This window comes from Mustela erminea, chromosome 10 (assembly GCF_009829155.1).
Source record: "Mustela erminea isolate mMusErm1 chromosome 10, mMusErm1.Pri, whole genome shotgun sequence".
In the NCBI taxonomy this organism is placed as follows: Eukaryota; Metazoa; Chordata; class Mammalia; order Carnivora; family Mustelidae; genus Mustela; species Mustela erminea.
The window spans coordinates 24,746,175-24,773,326 of record NC_045623.1 but is presented as its reverse complement, the minus strand read 5'-3'; the positions used below and the strand labels follow the sequence as shown (position 1 = coordinate 24,773,326).

Below are 27,152 nucleotides of genomic sequence, written 5' to 3'. Positions count from 1 at the left end.
TCCCTCTGCCTGTCACTACCTCTTCTTGTGGTTGCTCACTCTCTCTCTCTCTCTGACAAATAAAGAAAAACCTTAAAAAAAAAAAAAAAAGAAAAGAAAAACATCTTAAGGTCCCTGATCTTTCAGGTTTGGCCTCAGGCTGAATTAAATAGCTAAACATTATTCTTAATTGTCCTGGTACACTTTAATTAAAAAAAAAAAAAAAAGATTTTATGTATTCATTTGCCAGAGAGAGAGAGTACAAGCAGGGAGAGCAGCAGGCAGAGTGAGAGGGAGAAGCAGGTTCTCTGCTGAGCAGGGAGCCAGATGCAGGACTGGATCCCAGGACCTGGGATCATGACCTGAGCCAAAGGCAGATGCTTAATGAACGGAGCAACCCAGGCTTCCTGGTAATTTTAATTCTTAAACATTTGGAAAAAATGCTAGAACCTTGTTATTAATGTTAGTACTTGGGGAATAACACTATCTTATAGAATGATTATATTATGTTTGACTTTATATTTTATAGATAGGTATGTTTTAGATGGCATGTTTTGACATATGTAGTATACCTCAAACTGGGCAATACATCATGTTTAAAGGAATCCATTTGGGCGCCAGAGGGGCTTCAGTTGGTTAAATATCCACCTTCAGCTCAGGTCATGATCCCAGGGTCCTGGGATCGAGCCCCACATTGGTTTCCCTGCTCAGCAGGGAGTGTGCTTCTCCCTCTCCTGCCTACTGCTCCCCCTGCTTATGCATGCTATTTCTCTCTCTGTGTCAAGTAAATAAATAAATTCTTATTTTAAAAAAAAAGGAGTCAATTTGAGAATACTCCAGTGTGAACAGAAATTTTAAAATTGGAAAGTGTTTTTTAGATTATAAATTCTTATCTGATTACTGCTGTTAATATTTCCAGTTACAAAAACAAAGACATGAATAAAAATAGTGATGATCTGTACTGTCTTTTGCTCTTTCTGTCCTTTAAAATAGCAAAGAAAGGGGTGCCTGGGTGGCTCAGTGGATTAAGCCGCTGCCTTCGGCTCAGGTCATGATCTCAGGGTCCTGGGATCGAGTCCCGCATCGGGCTCTCTGCTCAGCAGGGAGCCTGCTTCCCTCTCTCTCTCTGCCTGCCTCTCTGTCTACTGTGATCTCTCTCTGTCAAATAAATAAATAAAATCTTTAAAAAAAAATAGCAAAGAAATTGGTGTTTTCTAAAATAAGCATTAATAGAATTATTTTTTAACATTGGTCAAGTCCTTCCCGTCCCTATAGAAATATTATGGACATTGGGGAGGGTATGTGCTATGGTGAGTGCTGTGAAGTGTGTAAACCTGGTGATTCATAGACCTGTACCCCTGGGGATAAAAATATATGTTTATAAAAAATAATAAATAAATAAATAAATAAATAAATAAAAGAAATATTATTAACCATATAGTTTTGTGAGACAATGGATGGGCTTCAAATTTTCCATGACAGAACATCACTATAGCAATAGCTCACTTATTTGGTATCCTTGATTTTTTTTTTTATACTGAGTCTGGCATTTATTTTAAATAATTTATTAAGCACAGCACAAACTATGTGAGAGGAATTGTTGAAGATAGACACTTAACAACTGAGCCACCCTGTTGCCCTGTGAGAGGAGTTGTTGTACGCACTCTCAGTATAAGCTTGTTATCCTGGTAACTGATTAATTCTTTTGAGTCCTGAAAACTTAATTTTAACCGTCTTCCTCCTAAACATTTTTTTTTTAAAGATTTTATTTATTTATTTGACAGACAGAGATCACAAGTAGGCAGAGAGGCAGGCAGAGAGAGAGAGAGAGAAGAGGAAGCAGGCTCCCCGCTGAGCAGAGAGCCCGATGCGGGACTCGATCCTGGGACCCCGAGAGCATGACCCAAGCCGAAGGCAGCAGCTTAACCCACTGAGCCACCCAGGCGCCCCCTCCTAAACATTTTAAATGGTTTCTGCCTAAGTAGACATAGAATAGAGAACAATTAAATTTTAAAAATACACATACTTGTATTGATTTCCCTCCCGAGGCTTCTGTAAAAATTACCCCAGATTAGTTACTTATATTAAGAGAAAGATATTCTCCCATAGTTCTGGAGGCCAGAGATCCAAAATCAGCATCACTAGGCTGATGATAAAGTGTCAGCAGGGCTGCCTATACTCCCTCTGGAGGCTCTAAGGGAAAAACCCATTCTTTTCTCTTCCAGCTTCTGGTGGGTGCCAGTCTTCCCTGGTTTGTGGCTCTATCACTAGTCTGCAAGGCCAGCATCTTCAGATCTCTCTATGGATCCATCTTCACAGTTTTGTCCTCTTAAGTATTTGTGTTCTCCTTTTCTATCTGTCTTTTATGAGGTGTTTGTGCTGGTGTTTAGGGCGCACTTAGCTAATCCAGCATAATCTTCCAATCTCAGGATCCTTAATTTCATTTGCAAAATCCTTTTTCCCAAATAAGGTAACATTTACATGTTCTAGGGATTAGGACCTATATATTTGGGGGCCATTTTTCAGCCTGCTACAATCCTCAGGCATATTTTAATGTCGGGACATGTGCTAGGATATAGAGATTGTAAAAATGTGTAGAGTATAGGATACTGGGACCCTATGAAATTAAAAACTCAATTTGCTTTTTTTTCCTTTTCTTTTAAGATTTTATTCATTTATATGAGAAAGAGCATGAGCAGGAGGATAAGCAGACGGTGAAGCAGACTCCCTGCTGAACAGGGAGCCCAGTGCAGGGCTCAGTCCCAGGATCGGGGATCATGACTAGAAAGGCAGACACTTAACCAACTAGGCACCTAGGCACCCTTCAGTTTGCTTTTTATTTCAGGCCCATGACAGGATCAGACTTTGGATTTGTTTTTCAGAAACACTGACTTAATAGCTAAAAGAGAGAAGTTGTCTTAGGCCTGTGATAGAAGCTTTCTGATACCTTACCTGGACCATGGGCTATGAATTTAGATTCTCAAGTTCATTATTATCTTTCTCTAAGTTTTCTAGTTATTTTAGAAGAAAAAAGTGAACACCTTTATATGCTGATTTTCAGAAAATATTGTGGTAGCAACTATTTGATCACCCAAAATCTCATGTTGATGATAGGTGTTTACAGGCTATAGGTTAAGTAACTTTTGCCTTAGCATGATGAACAACCACCAGTGTCTCCTTTACCACTGGTAATAGGGTCATTAATGGCCTTAAATCTAGTCAGATCAGAAAACTAATTCCAAATTACTTCCATTGTGGTTCTGTTACCCTAGAACCACATTTAGTACTACACACTGTATTAGGGTTCAATTGAGAAACAGAGCCCTTCACTGTTATAGGATAAGGATTTTATGGTATGAATAAGACCTTTCACAATTGTGGGGAAAGCAGGAGAAGTAAAAGTCTAAAAAGAGAGTGTTGTGGGGGAAAAAAAAAAAGAGTGTCAGAGGATTACTGAAGAGTAACTAAAAGCAGCCTTCCCTCAAACACTAGTATGGGTACACAATTCAGAGCTTTCAAAGGAATCTAGGAAGCAAGGATGTCCTGTAGCCAAAATAGGACCATGTAATGGAGCTGGTGGAAAGGTGTATAGAAAGTTGTCTTGTGTCGCTGTCTTTTTCTGTCCATAGTCAAGAGTATGGTGGAGGGATGAGCCCATTTTTGTGCAATAGGATTGGCAGTTGTGAGGAAGAGCTGACCTAGTGCAGGGAAGAGTGAGGACAACTGGAATCTAATTCTCTGTTTCTGTTTTACCAGATTTAACCCTGAGTATTCCTGAGAGTAATGGCTCTTTGTCACTCTCTCCCCCAAGTTTTGTGCAGACTTGTGTTTAGCCAGTTCTAACCTAGCACTATACAGAGTAAAGGACTTAGGGAGATATGTTTGAGTTTAACTAAGTTGACACAAGGTAGCATTTTCCTATGATATTTTTCTCTTGCACCCTATATCAAAGCAGTTTACATACTTATACTATTTCTTGAGTTGTTTGAATAATGTGTCTTTCAAGCTAGAGGATAAACTTCATGAAGAAACAGACTATATGTGTCTTGGTCATCATGGTGTATCCAATGCCTAAGTATCCTATGTATTAAGTATTTTTTTATTTTTAAAATTTTTTAAAAAGATTTTATTTATTTATTTCACAGAGATCACAAGTAAGCAGAGAAGCAGGTAGAGAGAGAGGGGGAAGCAGGCTCCCTGCCGAGCAGAGAGCCGGATGTGGGGCTCGATCCCAGGACCCTGGGATCAGGACCTGAGCCCATGGCAGAGGCTTCAACCCACTGAGCCACGCAGGCGACCCTATGTATTAAATGTTGATGGCAAGTTGTGGAGTGTTGTAGGATACCTTTATTTCTCACTTCTGCCCCCAGTTTCCTTGGTCTTGAACATTTACTAATGGTTAGTGTGTGTGGACCCTACCTGGCTTTTACACAAGTCTTATTCTTTTTAGAATAGCTAGAACTTTTTTTTTTTTTAAGAATATCTTTAACTTCTCTCTTTAGCTGTAAGTGGAGGAAATGCCATAGTGGAAGGTGGTAGGGCAGAATAGCACAGAGATGGGGAAATGGGAGACTGAAGCGCAACACATTCAAAGGGGATCTTAGAGCTATACTTACTAGACCATTATGTTTTCCAAATTACTGACATTACATAGAGTATAATAACACTGAACAATTTTTAATCTAAAAATTAGAATGCAAATAGTTTTTATATTTGTGTAGTTGAAGAAATACTTGAGTGTTATCAATTTAACTGAATATAAGAACGAAAATTCTGCAGTAGTGAAAGAACAAGTTAAAAATTGACAGTGCTGTAATTTACATACAGGTAATATTTGCCTTATGTAAACCGACACCTGACACATTGAGGAAGAAAGGGAAGGAGAAACAATGAAAAGTTGTTTTACTTAGAATGTAACAGGAACCTTAGATAGTAAAGTGTTGATTATTAAGTGTTACTGAGCAGGATTGTGCCCTGCACTTAAAAGTGAACTAATTTAGTGGTAGTTATTATTTCTATCATAGAAATAAAATTGGTTATACAGATAGTATAAATTATCTTTGACTCATTTTTCTTTCACTTTTATAAAAAATAAAATTTTTGGATTTCCTACAAGATTATTATGGATTTCAAGTAGGATATATTGTTGCTACTTTTAGGACCTGCTGTGGCTACTTCTGAGGTAGTTTGAAAGGATGGTATATAAATGCCAGTGTCAGAAGAAAAGGCAGTTGTGATGAATTTTATTTGTCAATATTTAGCATACAGTTATAGGTTGCAGTTTTAAAGTTTGGCATCATGGAAGACAGTGGACAAAAAATTGCAACTGAGGTCAGTATTTTTTTATGTGTTTATTTTTCTGTTCATTTACTTGGGAAAATCTTAAAAGATGTGTTTTGAACAAGTAACTGTTTCTGAATAACATATAATGTGAACTGATATTTGCCTAGCATTTTATAATTGTGTGTTTTCATATGTACTCTATTGTGTCATTAACTTCTAGTAGTTATTATATTGCACTTAGGAATATATTTCAGAACTAGTGTTTAGAAAATGTAAATATAGCTTACTGAAAAAACCGTGAGTTAAGAAATTGAGCCTTTTATTTTTACAATTGAAGGAAAATTGATATGCAGAATTTCTTAGATACTTAGTAGTCTTTAACATAATCTATGTAAATTTGATTACAGTCTAAAAACATTGACTAAACATTTGGTCTTTTAGGACATTTTTTTTTTTTTAAAGATTTTATTTATTTATTTGACAGAGAGAGATCACAAGTAGGCAGAGAGGCAGGCAGAGAGAGAGAGGAAGGGAAGCAGGCTCCCTGCTGAGCAGAGAGCCCGATGCGGGACTCGATCCCAGGACCCTGAGATCATGACCTGAGACGAAGGCAGCGGCTTAACCCACTGAGCCACCCAGGCGCCCCTTTTAGGACATTTAGTAGCTGGAGACATATCAGCAAAATACAGATAGCCTTGTTTCAGTAGGAATAATGGGTTTCATATATAGTCCTAAAGATTATGTATACATTTTGGTAAGCTATTGGAATAAGTCTGTAGCCAGACTGATATTCATACTTACGTACAAGGACATATCTATGTCTAAAAAGGTGAGTAAAAATTATTAGTATATAACGTTTTGAATATTTCAAAATTAGTTAATGCATATCTAATGCAGTTAATGATGGTATACACAATTCATTTCTCACTAATTCTGATTAATTTGGGGGTAGATATGGTAGCAGTAGTGTACATTAATGATACATATACTTCATGTAATGTATATTTTTTAAACATTTTAAGCCTTTAAAACATTTAAGCTTTTAAACTTAGAATTGACATTATAAAGCAAGAATGTTTGGGAGCTACTTTCTTTTTTAAGATTTTATTTACTTGAGAGAGATCACCAGCAGAAGGAAGGGCCAGATGCAAAAGCAGACTTTCCATTAAGCAAGGAGCCTGACGTGGGGCTCGATCCTAGGACCCTGGGATCATGACCTGAGCTGAAGGCAGACATTTAACCGACTAAGCCACCTGAGCACTCCAGGAAATTTTTAAATTTTTAAATTTAAATTTTGAAAGGAAAAGGATGCTAAATGTTTATCAGTAGGAGAATGGATAAGTAAAAGGTTCACTCATTTGATGGAACATTAGAATTGTGAAAAGCAGTGAGCTAGGTCTGTATATGAATATAGATAGTAAAACAATGCTGAATAGAATAAGGAAAATGCCAAATCATGGATACAGTTTGATGCCATGTTAATGTAATTATAGCTCATGATTATGTTTATATATGTATGAAAAATTTTTAATGGTAGAGTAGAAATAAATACTCTAAACATGTACTAGGTTCCTACCGGGGAGGGAGAAAGGAACAGGACTTAGAGTTATGGCTTAAAGGGGATTTCGACTTTAGTTGTAATGTTTTATTCCTTTACAAAAGGAAAGGTGTACAAATGTGACAAAATTGAGACATCAGTTCTGGGTTATGGAATCATGGATGTTTGTTATATTCTTGGTATTTCATTGAATTTTAAAATTCCATCTTTTTTCTCCCCTCAAGAAAAATCTCTCTTTTAGGAAAAGGTGGAACTTTGTGATTATAAGACTTTATTTTCCATGTAAATAAGAAACCCAAAATGTTGTTGAAAACTTAAAAGTGTCAATATGAAATGGCCTAGGTACTTTATTTCACCTTTGCCACTAAAGTCCTGGGGTTTAGGGATTTCCAAAAAACTGAAATAAGAAAAATTATTGACAAAATCTATACCAAAATATCATTAGATGTTTTTGGATAGTTGATTATGGTTCACATTTTTACCAATTAAAATAAGTTTTTTCTCATTTTTCTAAGAATATACTGCTTTTAAAAATAAAGTAATAAGTACTATTTTTTAAAAAAAGATTTTATTTATTTGAGAGAGAGAGAGAGCATGAGGAGAGAGGTCAGCGGGAGAAGCAGACTCCTTGTCGAGCAGGGAGTCTTTTTTTTTTTTTTTTTAAGACTTTATTTATTTATTTGACAAGGAGAGAGAGATCACAAGTAGACAGAGAGGCAGGCAGAGAAAGAGGGGGAGGCAGGCTCCCTGCCAAGCAGAGAGACTGATGTGGGGCTTGATCCCAGGACTCTGAGATCATGACCTGAGCTGAAGGCAGAGGCTTAACCCACTGAGCCACCCAGGTGCCCCCGAGCAGGGAGTCTTAAGTAGGACTTGATCCCAGGACTTCAGGATTATGACCTGAGCCGAAGGCAGTTGCTTAACCAATTGAGTCACCCAGGTGCCCAGTAAATGCTATTTTTAAAAAACAGAACAAAGGAACAAAACCATCAGAATGAAATAGTGTTCTTTACTCTAGTAATCAAGAAGAGTGCATTTTTCAGGTTTTAGCTATTAAGTGAAAGTGGAACATCTAAGCATCCTTACTCTGATCCTGCTGTAAACCTCAGAGCCTCACTGAACCCAAAGTGAGTTCAGGGAGCTTAGACATGGGCAGTAATTTATTGACTGGTTTGTAAGGCTTTTGGTAGTAAATCGAAAAGGCTACATATTTGAGAGAATTTAGCAGTTTCTTGTTGAGTATGGGTTTGCAAGTTTCTTAGATAGGAAATTTTAATTAAACAAAGAAAAATATAGAAACTAGAGAATTAGTGATACCTGAAAGGATTAAAAAGGAATTAGGTGGCAAGAGAAGAAAATATAGGGAGGACTAAAATTAAATCTTAAACATAGGATTGTTTATAGAGTTTGTGTTCAACAGTAATGAGAAAATACTATACACTTTAAAATGAAGAAACAATTAGTCTTATATACATTTAGAAATGGAATATAATCTTTGTTTTGATAGATTTCATGTTTATGGATTTGCTGCAAATTTATGTTGTGTATTAAATGATTAAATTATGTTGTGTATTAAATACTTAGTTTTACCAGTATTGTATTTCAAAACCAAGCTATGTATATTTGTATGATCTTAGAAATACTTGTATTTTTACTTTATTTTTCATTTTGAGTTTATACTTCCCTTAGGCAGAATTGTGAATTAAATTGTAATTCTTTATAGTTGATCTAATACAAATGATCATTTGTTTGTGTATATTTTACTTTTCAACTTTGTGTTAGAAAAACAATCCAGTTCTTTCCTCCTCTGTGTCTCCTTTACTCCTCATCCAGAACACCTCACTTCTGACATTTCTGGTCACCAAATGTTGGGGAGGAAGTATGGTTTCTTCACACCAAGCAATTCTCTGTGACACCAGCTGGGTATCCTACAATTGAACTCAATTAGGACACTCTACCTGCAGATAGTGTCAGATCCCATGGGTTAGGGGCTCAGTCCCGTAAGATTGCTCCCACCCTATTTAAGATCCAGTTGCAAGTAGTGGGTCACCAAATTACCCACAACTCTGTCCAGTTTGCCAATAAGACATACATTATTCAGTATATATATACTAATATACAATTAGTATATATTTCAAATCAGAGGTTCCCACCATCCCCTCCTAAAGTTGGATTAATTTGCTAGACAGCCTTATAGAACTCAGAGAAACACTTTCTTACACCAGTTTATTAAAGGATATGATGAAGGATGCAAATGAACAATTAGATGAAGAGATATATAAGCACAGGATCTGGGAGGGTCCTGAGTGCAGGAACTTCTGTCCCTGTGGAATTGGGATGTGTCTTCCTCATGGTGTATATAGCTTGTTATCCTGAAAGCTCTCTGAACCTTCTACTAGTGGGATTTTTATGGAGTTCTCATCATGTAGGCATGATCAATTGATCATTCAGGAAATTATAAGGGTTTCAGGAGCCCTGTGTAAGGACTGGGGGCCAGAGACCAAATATTAGAACAAAAGATGCTCCTAGGGCCCTTATCACTTCGGAAATTACAAGGGTTTCAGGATCCCTGTGTCAGGAGGTAGGGCAGAGACCAATATATATTTTTTTCTATTATCTCACATACTTAAAAAAAATACATTGTAAGAGACTGTTAACTAATAATAATTAAGAATTGAATTACCAAGTTGAATGTGTTGATGTTGTATATGCTTAGAAACGGAAAAGCAAAATAGTAAAAACAGTGTATCCTGGTTTAGAATCTGACCTTGAAAATTTCATTTGAAAATAAACTAGAGCATTGCTGTTATAACAGGTACATTATGGTCTCAGCTGCACAGAATAAACAAAAGACTTCCTTGAATAGATTTTCCAGGAGAATCAGGTGGCTATGCCAAATGTAGATTGCTGGCAACTTGCTCTCCTTCCATACAGAGATAAAGGCCACCAGGATGTCCTCTGGAATTCTACAGTAGCATGTAATGAGAACTAGCGAACCTGATATGTAGCTATATATTTCCAATTAGTATATATTAGTATATATACTAATATACAATTAGTATATATTTCCAATTAGTGACCTTGAACAAGTCATCTAACTTCTGTGTTCACTATTCATTTTAAAATGAAGATATTTATACTAGCTAATTTCTAAAGTATCTTCTTTAGAAATGAAATGCTATAATTTTATTTCACATTAGGACTCTTGCTAATGTAGATTTACAGAAGTGAGATGGTTGATACATAAATCAATGTATCCTTTCCTCTAAGCTTGATCCTTTATATGTGACAAAAAAGACATACATTATTCAGATTTTCTCTCTGAAATTCATATGAAGTGCTTAAGGTAATTTTTTTCATTCTTTTTCATCATTAAAAATTTTATCCTCGTATTGATGGTATTACATTGTTTGATTTTGGAGCATATTCAGTCAGAGAATTGCTAAATTTAATGAGATAGACTTTATGTCTTCAAGGATAGGCTTTTTCTGTAACCATGGTAGTTGGCCTAGTATAGGCACCAAATAATGACTTTTGAATCTGTTTGAATATATTACAGGCTATTTTAGTATAATTATGATGTAAGAGAAGACAGAGGGTCATATACCTAGAACTGTAATTGGTGGCTTGCTTGTGAGAGCTATAAAGAGAGATACAATAAAGAGGGTCCATACTAACAAAACTTAGGATGGAAGATGGAATCATGGAAAGGATAGAGTTGGGCTGAAGAACAGGCTAACAGAACACCATTGGTATTAATCCAAAGAAATTAGAGCCAGAATCAAAGCCATGAGGAAAGCCTGCTGAGGAATGCTCCTACATAGTATGTCTTCGTCTTTAATCAGCTTTGTTGAGCTGTGATTTACACACAATAAGATGTACCGATTTTATATGTTTAGTTTAGTGAGTTACAACAAGTGAATACAATTGTATAAGCATTACATAACCATAATACAGAATATTGCCATCACCACCAAAAATCTCTTGCTATCCTTTTGTAGTCAACCCCCAACCACAACCCCTGGCCATGGTCAAGCATAAATTTGCATCACTGCAAATTACTTTTGCCCTTTTAAGAATTTCATATAAATGGATCATATAGTATTTGCTATTTTGTCTATAAACTTTTTTGCTCAGATTTTTAAAAATATTCATTGATGTTTTACATGCATCAGCATTTCATTTCTTTTTATTGCTAAGTAGTATTCCATCATAAAGATATACCACAGTATATTTAGTAATTTACCGGTTGATGGGCATTTGGGTTTCCAGTTTCTGGCTGTTACAAATAAAACTCCCATGAATAAGCATTCATAAGTATTATGGATAAATGCTTTCAAATCTCTTGGGTATATACCTAAGAGTAGAATTTCTAGGTTATATGAAAAGATTTTTATTATTTTTTGGAATAAATTACCAAACTGTTACTCAAAGTGGCCCACTAGCAATGTTAAGAGCTCTATTTGCTCAAAATCCTCTCCATCACTTGGTAACATCAATTTTTATAATCTTAGCCATTCTAATAGGTATATACTAGTATCTCATTGTAGTTTTAATTGTATCTCCCTAATGACTATGATGCTGAATGTCTTTTCATTTGCCATTAGCCATTCATTTTTCTTTTTTCGTGAAATGGTGAGCCATTCAGATCTTTTTACTCATGGATTGTCTTGCATGTATTGTGTTTTGGGAGTTCTATATATATTCTGGATGCAAAGCTGTTGTCAGATATATGTATTGAGAATATTTTCTCCCATGATGTTGTTTGCCTTTTATTATTTTTATAGTATCTTTGGATGAACAGTTTTAAATTTTGGTAATATCCAGTTTATCCGTATTTTTCTTTTAAGTTTTGAGCTTTTTGTATCCTATCTGAGAACCTTTGCATGTCCTATCTGGGTGACATCAGTTGGTTAAGCTTCCAACTCTTTGTTTCAGCTAAGGTCATGATCTCAGTCAGGGTAGTGAGGTCGAGCCCCGAGTCTGCTGCTCTCCTTCTCCTCCCTATTTATTTGTTTAAGAGAAAGAGAGAATGGGGGGAGGGGCAGAAGGAGATGGAGAAATAATCTCAGGAGGAGCTGGAGAGAGAGACTCTAAAGCAGACTCCCCACTGAGCGCTGAGCCCCATATGGGGCTTGTCCTTCCTACCCTGATCATGACCTGAGGTGAAACCAAGAGTAGTCAGAGGCTTAAATGACTAAGCCACACAGGCGTCCCAATAAATAAATCTTTAAAATTGTAAAAAAAAAAAGAAAGAAAGAAAGAAATCTTTACATTTCCCTACCTGGCTACGTTTTTCTCCCTTTTTCTTCTTGAATATTTATAACTGTCTCTTTTATGACAGGTCTGTGATCCATTTCTAGTTAAATATTTGGTGTGAAGTAGATAAGGGTAGAGATTCACTTAAAAAGAATGCAGACGTCTTGTTCTAGAATTATTTCTTTTTGTTCCCATTGTCAAAGTCATTTGACCAGATATGAATGGATTTTCTTGTGGACTATATTCTGTTCCGTTGATCTATCCTTCTGTCCTGTCCTATGTTAGTATTTTTTTTTTTTTTAAAGATTTTATTTATTTGACAGAGAGAGACAGCAAGAGCAGGTACACAATCAGGGGGAGTGGGAGAGGGATAGCAGGCTTCCTGCTGAGCAGGGAGCCCAACATGGGACTCTATCCCAGGACCCTGGGATCATGATCTGAGCCAAAGGCAGACGCTTAATGACTGAGCCACCCAGGTGCCCCCTCAATATCAGTTTAAATTACTAGAGCTTTTTAGTAAGTATAGAATTTCAGGAGCTTAGCTTCTCCTTTTTTTTTTTTTTTTTTAAAGATATATTTATTTGAGAGAGGGCATGCATGCGCATGAGTGCGGGTAGAGGCAGAGGGAGCAGGGGAGAGAGAATCTCAAGTAGACTCCTCACGGAGCTTGAAGCCCATGGCCAGACTCAATCTCATGACCCTGAAATCGACCTGAGCCAAAGTCAAGAGTTGGACACTTCACTGACTGAGCCACCCAGCTGTACCTCACAGGTTTAACTTATTTAACTTTGTTTTTCCTTTTCAAAATTGTTTTGGTTTTCTAGGTCCTTTGTATTTCCATATAAAATTTAAAATCAGCTTCTCAGTTTTTAGCAAAAAAGCCTGTAGGATTTTTGCTTGAGATTGCATTGAATCTTTAGATCAGTTGGAAGCAAAGGATATGACCTTGGGTGGAGAGGCACTTAACTGACCACACACACTGCATTAAGTCCTTCCTTAAAAGAGGCTCTTAGTGGAGCATCTCCATGTTTTTGAGTTATAGTGGCTGATAGCATTGTTCAGATCTTCTTTATTTATACAGGGAATTTTTGGTGTGTATGTGTGTGTAATTACTGAGAAAAGTGGGTTAAAATCTCACATTATGACTTAATGGGTTTACTTGCTTTTTCCTTTTAATTCTATTAGTTTTTGCTTCATGTGTTTTGAAGCTATGTTATTAGGCACATATTCATCTGTAGTGGCTATAACTTACTGACGTATTGACTCTTATCATTATGAAATGTCCTTCTGTAATTCTAGGAATAGTGCTTACATAATTTATTTTTCCTGATACTAATTTGGCCTCTTCAGCTTTCTCATAGTTATTTTTCTCATAGCATATCTTTTTCCATTCTTTTACTTTTTAACCTATTTGTATCTTCATAGTTAAAGTGAGCTTCTTAGAGTTGATTCTGAATTACTTTAGGGAGAATATAGGAACTTTGCAACTCTTATCTTTAGGGAAAGCTGGGTGAAGAGTACACAAAAACTCTTGTAATATTTTTTGTTCTATATGAATCTAAAATTATTTCAGGAGTGTTAATAATTGCTTGTTCATGCATTGTTACAGTAGCTTCTTTTTAAATTCTTGTCTGGGGGCAACTGGGTGGCTCAGTCAGTTAAGTGTCTGCATTTCCTCAGATCATGATCCCAGGGTCCTGGGATTGAGCCCCACATTGATTCTGCCTTTCGCCTTCCCCTGCCTCATGCTCTCTCTTTCTTAAATAAGTAAAATCTTCAAAAAAATAATAAATTCTTATTTGGAGGTCAGTGGAGCACATGGGTGGCTCAGTGGGTTAAGCGTCCAACTCTTGATTTGGGGTCAGGTCAGGATCTCAGGGTTTTGAGATTGGGCCCCACACTGGGCATGGAGACTGCTTCAGATTCTCTCCCTTTTCCTCTGTTCCCTCCCACCTCTCCCTCTAAAAAACAGCAAGAACAACAAAAAAAATTAAAATTCTTGTCTCATAATTCCAACACCTTGTCAACTCTGTGTTTTTGTCTATTGATTGTCCTTACGCATCCTAGTTGAGATTTTCCTTTTTGTTGTTGTTTGGTATGAAGAATATACTCCTTTTGGATTATATCAAGGACATTTGGGTATTATGAGACCTTTGTTCCTACTTAAATCTTCATTTTTAGAGAGGGAGGAAGGGTGCTGCCTCTTTGCTGACATTTGCCTCATTTGGGGCAGGAGTGGTTCATGGAGCTCCGCTTCATTAGTATTTGTAGCTGTAGACCTGCGTGGGTGGAAAGAGGGCCACTGTCTCTGTCCTCATCAATGTGGGGTAGGGATGGTCAGCAAATCTCTGGTCCACACATTGCATAACATCCAGTTAGTAGGGCTCCATCCTGCAGAGCTGCTATCTTCCTATTCTTTTGGTTGGAGAAAATGGGTTTTCCTTGGGGCTTCTGTTTGTTATTGCTCTCTACCTGTTGTGGTTCCAGGTTGTAAATTGTTATGGCAGCCAGGGTGAGATACATAAGTTGCAAAAGTCTCCAGGTGGGTTTTCACTCAGGATCTGGGGTCACTAGTCAGTTTGTCTATTTCCTTCACCTTCCAGAGTCATACAGTAGTTAACTTTTTTCCTTTGGTCCAGGATTTATAGTTGTAGTTAGCCGGCAGGAGGGTGGAATGCGCTTAACTCTATCTTGTCTGGAACAAGAAGTCTCATACTGATTTTTAATATTTGTTTCTGTATTTTCTGATTTTATTTGCCCTGTTTCTTTTGTTTTTCAGGCAAATGAAGATAAAACAATGTCTGCCAACCTAAAATACCTTTCCTTGGGAATTTTAGTCTTTCAGACTACCAGTTTGGTTCTGACAATGCGTTATTCTAGGACTTTAAAAGAGGAGGGTCCTCGTTATCTATCTTCTACAGCAGTGGTTGTTGCCGAACTTTTGAAAATAATGGCCTGCATTTTATTAGTCTACAAAGACAGCAGTAAGTTTTTTGGTTTTTTGTTTTTTAAGTCATTGCAGTTTATTTGATTGTTTTGGGGTTATTTACATATGACGTATGTAAAATATATATTGATAACTACACATTTGAACACTATTGCCTTATTTAATGCCGTAGTATTAAGAACATTTCAATATTTTCCATTTTCTTTTTTTTTTTTTAAGAGTTTATTTATCTGAGAGAGAGAGAGTGTGAATGCATATGCACAAGAGGCAGTGGGGAGGAGCAGAGGGAAAAGAAGTGGACTCCCCCTAAGCAGGAAACCCAATGTGGGGCTTGATCCCAGGACCCTGTTTTCCTCACATGAGCCAAAGGCAGGCAAGCTTAGCAAGCTAAGCCACCCAGGTGCCCCCTATAGATTTCATTTTCTCAGGACAGTTTTAGTCCAGTAACAAACGTATTTTATTCTGATCTATATCATGATTCATGTCTTCTGGTTAATGCTAGAACTATGAAATGTGGTTTCTTGCATTTATAATTGAGAATAAAAGTAAGTTCTATAATTCTGTAGTTTTAGAAATTTAAAGAAGTCATAACTAAAGTCAATGCTTTTTATTTTATTTGCTGCATTGATTAGTCCAGTAGTGACTAATTTGATATAGTTTAAAAAAAAACAGTTTTATGAAGATAAAATTCATGTACCATACAAGTCAGATTTTGAAGTGTACAATTTTGTGTTTTTTTGGATATATTACATTATTAACTGTTTGAAATTATAGTAAAATATATTTTTACACATTCATGTATATCATAAATGTTATACATTTAACCATTTTCATCGGCACTAATTATATTCACAGTGTTGTGCAACCATTAGCACCATCTTTTTCTTTTTTCTTTTTTTTTTTTTTAATTTTTTTTTTAAGATTTTATTTATTTATTTGACAGAGAGAAATCACAAGTAAGCAGAGAGGCAGGCAGAGAGAGGAGGAAGCAGGCTCCCTGCGGAGCAGAGAGCCTGATGCGGGGCTTGATCCCAGGACCCTGGGATCATGACCTGAGCCAAAGGCAGAGGCTTTAATCCACTGAGCCACCCAGGTGCCCCTAGCACCATCTTTTTCTAAAACTTCATCACATCAAACAGAAACTATATAACCATTAAGCAATAACTCCCACTCTCCTTTACCTTCAGCTCTTGGAAACTTCTAATGTACTTTCTGTCTCTATGAATTGGCATCTTCTAGATAGTCCATCTAAGTAGAATCATATAATGTTTCTCCTCCTATGTCTGGCTTATTTAACTTCATGTTTTCAAGGTTTATCCACATTGTAACACATATCAGAACTGTATTCTTCCTATGACTACATAATATTTCATTTTATATATATATATGCATGTGTTTGTATATATAACATTTTAGTCATTGATGTATTCATGGGCACTTGAGTTTTTTCCACCTTTCGGTTATGTGAATAATGCTATAATGAATAATATTGCAATAGAAGTATAAGTCTCTGCTCAAGTCCCTGCTTTTGTATTTTTTGGGTATATATTGTGGAGTGGAATTGTTTGGTCACATGATGATTCTGCATTTAACTTTTTGAAGAGCTACCAGACTTCTCCACAGCAACTGCACCATTTTACATTCCCACCAGCACTGTTCAAGGGTTCAGATTTCCCTACATCCTCGTCAACACTTGTTGTTTTCTGTTTGTTTTTTTTAAATTATAGCACATCCTCACCAATCATTTTTTTCCATTAAAAAACAGCAACAACAACATATAGCCATTCTAGTAGGTATTGTGTCTTATGGTGGTTTTGATTTGATTTTCCTAATGACTAATGATGTTGAGCATCTTTCCTTGTGCTTATTGACCGTTTTTATATCTTTAGAGAAATATCTGTTCAAGTCTGCTGCCCATTTTTTAATTAAGTTGTGGTAAATTTGGTATACTTTTGAAACTATCATGGTGGCCAATGTGACTGTAGCATATTGATCTGGGAGGAGAATTGAATTGGCATTCAGTAAGATAGCTTTGTAGGCTACAAATTTCACTATAAAAACAAAAAGAAATAATTGGAATGTTTAAAACATGTCCTGTTTTACACATGGAAAAACCAATGCAGTACCCATAACAGCAGAGAAGATGCAAGAATAGGTTCAGGAAGTCATGTTTGGAAGCTGTTGTATTAGTCCAGGCAAGAAGATGCTAGTGGCTTAGATTACATTGCTAGAGAAGAGATGATGTTTATGAGTTGTTCTGTGAATGGGGAGGTAAGTGCAAAACAACCTCCAAAGGCTGAAGGAGCTCTGAGACCAAAGAAAAAGGCCGACAGATGCAGTTTGACAAAGGTGTCATGAATAGCTGCAAGAGGAGTAGATCTCTGCAATACTGCCTCCCTTAAGACCTGCTTTTTTAGCCCCTTGAGGCTGGAGAGTACATGCTGAGGACCTATCAAAGAGGAAAAAAATTTTTTTAAAGATCTTATTTATTTATTTGGGAGTGAGAGAGCACAAGCAAGGGGAACGGCAGAGGGAGAAGCAGACACCTGCTAAGCAGGGAGCCCAATGTGGGGCTTGATCCTAGGACCCCAAGAGCATGACCTGAGCCAAAGGCATACACTTAACCAACTGAGCCACCCAGGCACCCCCAAGAGGAAAATGTTTAAGAAAAGGTGTGGGTCAATCTTATCTCCAAGACAAATCATGGACATTATATTTCAAGGGGATACTTAAGGATGTGATTAAAAAAAAGGAAAGAGTGTGTGTGTGTGCGTGCACATGCATTTGAGTGGGGGTGGGATCTATGCTCCGGAATGCTTCATATCTCAGAATGGTCATCATAGCGGATTTGTCCAAGATGGCATTGATTTGGTTCACACAGATGTCTTTTTAAGCTATAGCTGACATGACTTGCTAGTAGATTAGGTATGTGATGGTCAAGGAAATAGAGAATCCAGTCTGAGGAATAATTCCTATGTTTTAGGTTAAATTACTGGGTGAGTGAGTACTGCAGTAAATGATATATGGAAGATAAGGGGAAATTAAGGTTTCTCTTTGGGCCATGTTAAATTTGAGTTGCCCATAAGGCATTCAAATGGAAATGTTAAATAGTATGACATACGAATATGGAACTCAAGGATTTGTCATCTTATATTTTGCTTTAAAGTCAAGAATTGGATGAAGTAATTTAGTATATACTGAGAAGAGAAGGACAAAGACTAAGCTCTGTAGCATTCCTAACATTTAGAGGTCAGATTAAGGAGGAGAACCAATGTTCTCCACAGAACAGTGTTAAGTGTCTGTCTTTTGATTTTGGCTTGGGCTGATATCGAAGAGTTTACTGCCTATGTTCTCCTCTAGGATTCTGATGGATTCCTGTCTCACGTTGAGGTGTTTTATCCATTTTGAGTTTATCTTTGTGTACGGTGTAAGAGAATGGTCGAGTTTCATTCTTCTACATATAGCTGTCCAGTTTTCCCAGCACCATTTATTGAAGAGACTGTCTTTTTTCCACTGTATATTTTTTCCTGTTTTGTCGAAGATTAATTACCATAGAGTTGAGGGTCCATATCTGGGCTCTCTACTCTGTTCCGCTGGTCTGTTTGTCTGTTTTTATGCCAGTACCATGCTGTCTTGGTGATCACAGCTTTGTAATAAAGCTTGAAATCAGGTAACGTAATGCCCCCAGTTTTATTTTTGTTTTTCAACATTTCCTTAGCAATTCGGGGTCTCTTCTGACTCCATACAAATTTTTGGATTATTTGCTCCAGCTTTTTGAAGAATACCGGTAGAATTTTGATCGGAATGGCATTAAAAGTATAGATTGCTCTAGGCAGTATAGACATTTTAATGATGTTTATTCTTCTGATCCAAGAGTGTGGAATGATCTTCCATCTTTTTGTGTCTTCTTCAATTTCTTTCATGAGTGTTCTGTAGTTCCTCAAGTACAGATCCTTTACCTCTTTGGTTAGGTTTATTCCCAGGTATCTTATGGTTCTTGGTGCTATGGTAAATGAAATCGATTCTCTAATTTCCCTTTCTGTCTTTTCATTGTTAGTGTATAAGAAAGCCACTGATTTCTGCACATTGACTTTGTATCCTGCCACGTTGCTGAATTGCTGTATGAGTTCCAGTAGTTGGCTTGGGTCATGATCTCATGGGTTGTGAGATCAAGCCCAGCATCCAGCTCTGCTCCCAGCGTGGAGTCTGCTAGTCTCTCTCCCTCTACCACCCCCTCCCCCTGCGAAATAAAGAAATAAATCTTTAAAAAAAAAAAAAAAAAAGAAAAAAGAATTTCACCTGTAAAACGGTCTAGATCTGGCGGTTTAAAAAAAAAGAAGACTGAGTCACCAGTAAGGTAGAATAAAATTCACATAAATATGGGGCACCTCAATGGTTTAATGGGTTAAGTGTCTGCCTTCAGCTCAGGTCATGATCCTGGGGTCTTGGGATCAGCCAAATTTAGGGCTTGCTGCTCAACGGGGAGCCTGCTTCTCCTCTCTGCCCCTCCTTGCTGCTTGTTCTCACGCTCTTAAATAAATAAACGAAATCTTAAAAAAAAATAAAAGATAAATATATAAAAACATGCTTATATAAGTATTTAAAATATAGAAATATAGATCAACCTCACTAGCAATCAGAGAGATCAAATTAAAGCCACAGACTCACTTCTTTAGATTGATGAAAATAAAAAGCCTAACAGTAATAGGAAATGGAAGGGACATGGAACAAGACCTTCCCTAAACTGCTGGTGAGAAAAATATGTGATAGCATTAATTATTTAAAATTTTAGTTTAATTAAAAAAATTTTTAAAAGATTTTATTTATTTATTTGTCAGAGAGAGAGAGCACAAGCAAGGAGAGCAGTATGCAAAGGGAGAAGAAGGCTCCCCGCGGAGCAGGGAGCCTGATGTGGGGCTCTATCTCAGGATCCCAGGATCATGATCTGAGCTGAAGGCAGATGCTTAACTCACTGAGTCACCCAGGCGTCCCTAATTTTAAAAATGTTTAAATGAGGCATAAGAAAAAAATCTTTTGGTAACTTTTAGTTACATCTTATTTTACTATTATTATTTTAGGGTGAGGAAAGGGTAAATATCAGATATTAACCTTTAGTATATGTGCTGCGGAAGCGAGAACAGAGATATTAACCTTTAAACAGTATTTTCATTTTTAAAAAGTTTTCATAATTCAACTTTTCAGGTTTTATGTTGGGAGAGAAAGTCATCTATGAAGTGTCATTGTTGGCAAAGTAGTAGGATTCCTTAGATTTCCCCTGTCTTTGGGGGTTTACGTATCTTTTATTTTTTTTACTTTAAGTAGACTCCATGCCCAGTGTGGGGCTTGAACTCAGGACCATGGGATGGAGAGTCACATGTTCCACTGACTGAGCCAGGCAGGGTTTATGTGTCACTTTAATGTTCTCTGGATACTTTTTATGATTAATACTCTAGGTAAGGGGACGCCTGGGTGGCTCAGTCAGCTAATACTGTAGGTTGGCTAGCTCAGGTCCCTTTCCAACCCCTTTATCCCTTCGTTGTTTCTAATGTGAAAAATATGAAAGAAAAGACTACATTGCCCAGGTCCTAGCTCCCTTGCTGCAAGAGGTAGTAGGTGAGCAACAAAATTCTGGTCTATGAGAACAATGCCTGAAGGTCACTATGTCCTCCTGTTCTTTCCCATTGCCTAAAAACAAGACCCAGACAGAAGTGCAGCAATCATTTGGTGACTTTCTTGCAATAATCATGTAGATAATAGATGAGAAGCATGGAGGTTAAAAAGTCAATATATATGGAGAGCGCGCTTTAGTCCCTGATGTCATCACTGAGCTACTATAGCAGCTTTGGACCTGCACCTGGACCTGAGGGGATGAGACAGATCCCTTTGAGGTCTGAGCTCATGATAAAATAGAATGCACAAAATACAAGCTTTTATAATGTTGCTACTATAGAATAAGAATACTCAGCTGAAAAATTAATACTTTGAGCTTTGGGTTATCATAAATATGTATGCATGTGTATGTGTGTGTGTGTGTGTGTGTACATAGATAATCAATTTGCTTGGTGTTCCCTAATAAAAGAATATAAGGATAGTGCTGTTCTTAATGTGCTACATTATAATATTTAACTTCAAAAAATTAGTATTATTAAAGGTATACTTTAGACCTAAAGGTATCTTAACATGTAGGACTGTTTCTGTTTTGTTTTGTTTTAAAGATTTTACTTATTTGACAGAGATCACAAGTAGGCAGAGAGGCAGGCAGAGAGAGGGAGGAAGGGAAACAGTCTTCCCACTGAGTAGAGAGCCCAAAGTGGGGCTCGATCCCAGGACCCTGGGATCATGACCTGAGCCGAAGGCAGAAGCTTTAACCCACTGAGCTACCCAGGCGCCCCTGTTTCTGTTTTATTATACGTGAGAAAAACACGCCTTGAGAAAGGGTATTTAACTTATTCAGAGTTACTTAATGATTTTACCCATTTCATGTTTTTACTAGAATGTAGTCTAAGAGCACTGAATCGAATACTACATGATGAAATACTTAATAAACCAATGGAAACGCTTAAACTTGCTATTCCATCAGGGATATATACTCTTCAGAATAATTTACTCTATGTGGCACTGTCAAATCTGGATGCAGCTACTTATCAGGTACTTAAAATATATTTCTAGTACTTCTTTTAAGAAAGAAAGAAACAAACAATAATATTAGCTATTTTCTTTTTCAGGTCACATATCAATTGAAAATTCTTACAACAGCATTATTTTCTGTGTCTATGCTTAGTAAAAAATTAGGTGTGTACCAGTGGCTCTCCCTAGTAATTTTGATGACAGGAGTTGCTTTTGTACAGGTAACTAAGATAAGTATACCTTTCATTTTTATCAGTTTCAAACTTTATTGTGCATAGAAAATATGGTTGTTAATTGTTGAAGCAAATAAATGCTTATTCTCACAACTGACATAGTTTTTGAAGGCTTCTTTTGAGCAATACTCTATTAGGGCTGCAACTAATAAATAAAAATCTAACTGATTTCACTTAGCCTTATACTCTCCACAGCCATCTGTGTTGTTACAAATGGCAAGATTTCTTTCTTTTTTATGCTTGAGTAATATTGATATATATATCTCAATCATCTGATTTCATTCATATATAGCATTTAAGAAACAAAACGAACAAATTAAAAAAGAGATAAACCAAAAAAGACTTTTAACTATACAGAACAAACTGATGGTTACCAGAGAGGAGGCAGGTGGGGAGATGCAGGGAGTAGGTGAAGGGGATTAAGAGTACACTTACCCTGAACCCTGAATAATATACAGGATTGCTAAATTACTATATTTTATACCTGAAACTAATATAGTACTGTATGTTAACTGCATTGTAATGTAAACAAGGAAATGAAAGAAAAAGAAAAAGGAAAGGAAAGGAAAAGAGGAAAGGAAGGAAGGAAGATTTAAAATAAAAATCAAATTATCTGATAAACAATCTAGTTAGAGAAATAAGAGACTGCATGTAAAGCAAATCTGATTTTTACTGGATGCCTGAGCACTTGAGATTATTAATCACTCCCTTCTTATTGTCTGTCAGCTTCCCTGATACCATTCTTTACTGGTTTTTCTCTTCTTTCTAATGATTCCTTGTTGGGTTACTTCCTGGGGTCCTCTTCCTTGATGCTTGATATTGGGGATGTTGGTAGGCTTGTTCTTTCCCATAAATTATATATTTATTTTTGGAGACTTCATCCATTCTGTAGGTTTTTTTTTTTTAAAGATTTTATTTATTTATTTGAGAGAGAGACAGTGAGAGAGAGCATGAGAGGCGAGAAGGTCAGAGAGAGAAGCAGACTCCCCATGGAGTTGGGAGCCTGATGCGGGACTCGATCCCGGGACTCCGGGACCGTGACCTGAGCCAAAGGCAGTTGCTTAACCAACTGAGCCACCCAGGTGCCCCCATTCTGTAGGTTTTTATTAACACTTAAATGTTCATGGTTCCTTGGTCCATGTCATCACCTGTAATTTCAGATTTGTATATCTAAATAAAAACCTGCTGGACATCTTAGCTTGGTTATTCAATAGGCCTTATAAACTGAGCATATCCCAAACTAAACTTTACCAAACCTGTTCTTGTTTCTGTTTTTTCTGTCAGTATTTACTCTGCCTGGGAGTTGGCCTAGATTTTTCCTGATACCTGTACATCTAATCTTCAGTCACTACGACCTTGCTGAGTCTGCCTTTTTTTTTTTTTTTTTAAGATTTTATTTATTTATTTATTTGATATCTAGAGTGCTAGTGAGCAGGGGGGAGGGGCAGAGGGAGGAGCAGGTACCTGGCTAAGCAGGGAACTCAACACAGTATTCGATCCCAGTACCCTAGGATCATGACCTGAGATGAAGGCAGACACTTAACTGACTGAGCCACCCAGGTGTCCCCACTATGGTTTATCTAAAAACAAATCCAATCATGTCAGTTTCCTGCCATCCAGAGTGTGGTATGTTTATCACTTCCCCCAGAGTGTGGTATGTCTATCTAGAACAAATATTTTTAAACAATGCAAGCATTTTTTTAAGATTTTAAGTCATCTCTATACCCAGTGTGGGACTCGATCTTATAAAACCTTGAGATTGAGAGTTGCATGCTCTACCAACTGAGCCAGCTAGGAACCCCTTGAATAAATTTTTTTTTTTTAAAAAAAACTTTATTTACTTGAGAGAGAGCATAAGAGTGGGGAGGGACAGAGGGAGAAGTAGACTCCCTGATGAGCGGGGAGTCTGATGCGGGCCTCCACCCTAGGACTCCAGAATCATGACCTGAGCCGAAGGCAGTTGTTTAACCAACTGAGCCACCTAGGTGCCCTGAATAAATATTTCTAATAGTTATTTTTAAAATGGGTTTTACAAAAATTTAAAGATCATTTCAACCCCATATTTTCATAGATAATGCTAATAAGGGTAAGCTAAAATAGGTATTACATTTTAAAAAGTGAGGTGTTTTAATTAAAATATCAAGTAATTAAATAGCTCAGGTGGAACACAGATTTGACAAAAACCATGAAGATGATAGTTTCAGGAACACTGATCTATAGAATAAAGCCCACAATTGTTAACGTGATACCACATGGACCTTCCATAATTACCAACAATTCCACACTCATTTTTGCTGCTCCAATAGTTCACACTTTGAATATCTACAACTTATGGAAGGTATTTTGTGCATCTGTGCATTTATTCATTCTCTTTCTCTTTTTTAGGGAATTTTTTGAAATTGTAAGTTGTAACGGTAATATTACAATGAAAAAAAAAATAAAATGATTCTAAGGTTTTCTTTCAAAAGCTGTCCTGCAAATCCCCAAGAATGATATTGGTTCCATTTTTATTTTAAGGTCTGAAAGTGGGCTCTAATTATGTACTTCGTAAAATATCATAAGGACTAAACTCCGTTTTGTTTTTCTTTTTGTTCAGTGGCCCTCAGATTCTCAAGAGCTTGATCCTAAGGAGCTTTCAGCTGGTTCTCAGTTTGTAGGTCTCATGGCAGTTCTCACAGCATGTTTTTCAAGTGGCTTTGCTGGGGTTTACTTTGAGAAAATCTTAAAAGAAACCAAACAATCAGTGTGGATAAGAAATATTCAGCTTGGTAAGATAAGTTTTAAATGCTTTCTAATACTATTTTTTTTTCTAATACTATTTTTTTAAATGATTTTATTGTTATATTTAAAGATTACTATATATCTTTAAACAAATAAGCTTCCCATAATTCTGCCATTGATACAAATATCTGCCAAGGTTTTTGCTTTTAAAACACTGTATTTTTTTTAAAGATGTTATTTATTTATTTGACAGAGTAGGCAGAGAGGGGGGGGGGGGGGGGGGCGGCGGAAGCAGGCTCCCTGCTGAGCAGAGAGCCCTGCTGAGCAGAGAGCCCGCTGCAGGGGTTGATCCCAGGACCCTGGGATCATGACCTGAGCCAAAGGCAGAGGCTTTAACCCCCACTGAGCCACCCAGGCGCCCCTAAAACATTGTATTTTAAATGAATGTCTTTTATTCAAGAAATGGAATTTTAGGTCTGTGACATAAGGGTATATGTAGCCTGTTTTAGTTCTCACTATTTGGAAATTTAGGAACTGTACTTTTGATTGCTACAATTCTCAGAGGATGTTACAAATGACATATTTTAATCTCCTAGAAAAGGAGATTAAAATACTGGTAAATTTCAGTGATACAATATGTGTTATTAACTGTTATTACCATGTTACCTAACAATGATGTACTCTTTAAATATCTTACAGTTTTACTTGTCAGTTTTACCTCAGTAAAGCTGGAAAAAGGAAAAAAAGATACTTGAATGGAGAAAGTTTGAAATCATGAAATTTTCATCTTTGTTTTCAAATCTTAATCTCCACGGGGAGGGTATGTGCTATGGTGAGGGCTATGAAATGTGTAAGCCTGATGATTCACAGACCTGTACCCCTGGAGCAAATGATAGATTATATGTTAATAAAAAAAAATCTTAATATCTCTTTTTACTTTAAAATGTTGTTTTAGCTTTTAAATACTATGTCATTTTTTTCTAACTGAAAGTACATAGTTTAAAACAAAACATACCTCACATATTGAAGGATTGCCTTTGAACAAATATTTTTTATTTATTTATTTGAGAGAGCGAGAGAAAGCAGAGCAAGCAAGAGAGAATATGAGTGGTGGGAGAGGGCAGGGGGAGAAGCAGACTCCCAGGGGCTTAATCCCAGGACTCTGGAATCATGACCTGAGCTGAAGGCAGAAACCCAATTAACTAAGCCACCCAGGCACCCCTGAACAAATACTTAAACTACTTATATACAGTATTATAACTTTTAGTTCCTCATACAAAGATTCCAGCATTTAGTATTCCTGGCATATAGTCATTCTGGAAAACGGTACATGTGAGAGACAGCTCAGTTGCAAATCATCCATTCTATCTTAGGCCTCTGTCCTTGTGATTTTGGAGCTCATCTTTGAAAACGTTTTTTCTTCTGTCTACATCAACTCAGTAGGTATGCCATGTCTGCCTTGGTAGCAGTCAGGCCCTCCACAGTGAATATCTATACTCCTAATGGCCTATATTTTAAGTCAAACCATCCCAAACAAACCTTCCAAACTTGATTAGTCCATTTTTTTCCAGCTATTTTAAAATAATGTGATAACAGGCAAACCAAACCTTCATTTTTTATCACAGGATTTATTACCGTTTCTGTGCAAAATCTATAGAAATGTATCAAGTTGGGTTTTTTAAAAAGAATATTCGAAGAAAATACTTAAAGATTAGCTTCTTTTTGTTCGTTTGTCTAGGAAGTAAGTACAGAGGCTTGAAAAGAACCAACCAGTTTAATTCACCATTTCAGAAACAGTGTATCTGTAGTATAGTGGATAAGAACACTTGATTTTGTAGTCAGACCAACTCAAATCCCAATTTCATCACTTAACCACCTGTGTGGCCTTGGGGATGTTGCTTATCTTCCTCTGCTTCACTTTCCTCATTGATAAAATGTCCTTAATTATAGTACTAACTCCATATGTTGCTATGAGGATTAAATAAGTTAGTACTTGTAAAGTGTTTAGAATAAAGTACCTTGCATAGTAAGCACTATAAATATAATATAAATATATATAATATGCAAATATCAAGAAAAAAAGGACTATTAAGAGATTGTGTAATTGCCCTAAGTCTTCTTGAATTATAAAATAAAAACAAAAAGCCAGAATTCATGATTCTGTGGTTATGGGTTTCTTTTTTTTTTAAAGATTTTATTTATTTGACAGAGAGAAATCACAAGTAGATGGAGAGGCAGGCAGAGAGAGAGAGAGAGGGAAGCAGACTCCCTGCTGAGCAGAGAGCCTCATGCGGGACTCAATCCCAGGACCCTGAGATCATGACCTGAGCCGAAGGCAGCGGCTTAACCCACTGAGCCACCCAGGCGCCCCGGTTATGGGTTTCTTATTATTTTTTTTTTTCTTACTCTTTAATTTGACCTCATAACACAATCTAGTGAACGGTAAGCTACCTCAAAGTTTCAAAAAGGGTACATAAATAAGTTGTAGATAACTTGAGATTACAAAAACAGAAATTAAAACATATTTTTAAAAAATATTTATTTG

The 27,152-nt window shown here is 36.7% G+C and overlaps 1 protein-coding gene across 2 annotated transcripts in view; it reads left to right on the top strand.

Moving 5' to 3' along the window:
- The window catches only part of SLC35A3 (solute carrier family 35 member A3), a 53,351-nt gene that overhangs the window by 12,459 nt on the left and 13,740 nt on the right, over positions 1–27,152 (top strand). For both annotated transcript variants that reach the window (XM_032301415.1, XM_032301416.1), the window contains exons 2-5: positions 14,859–15,063; positions 21,520–21,674; positions 21,752–21,874; positions 24,483–24,654. In XM_032301415.1, coding sequence (XP_032157306.1) covers positions 14,877–15,063; positions 21,520–21,674; positions 21,752–21,874; positions 24,483–24,654 — 637 coding nt within the window. In that variant the 5' untranslated portion in view covers positions 14,859–14,876. The remainder of the gene's footprint in view (positions 1–14,858; positions 15,064–21,519; positions 21,675–21,751; positions 21,875–24,482; positions 24,655–27,152) is intronic.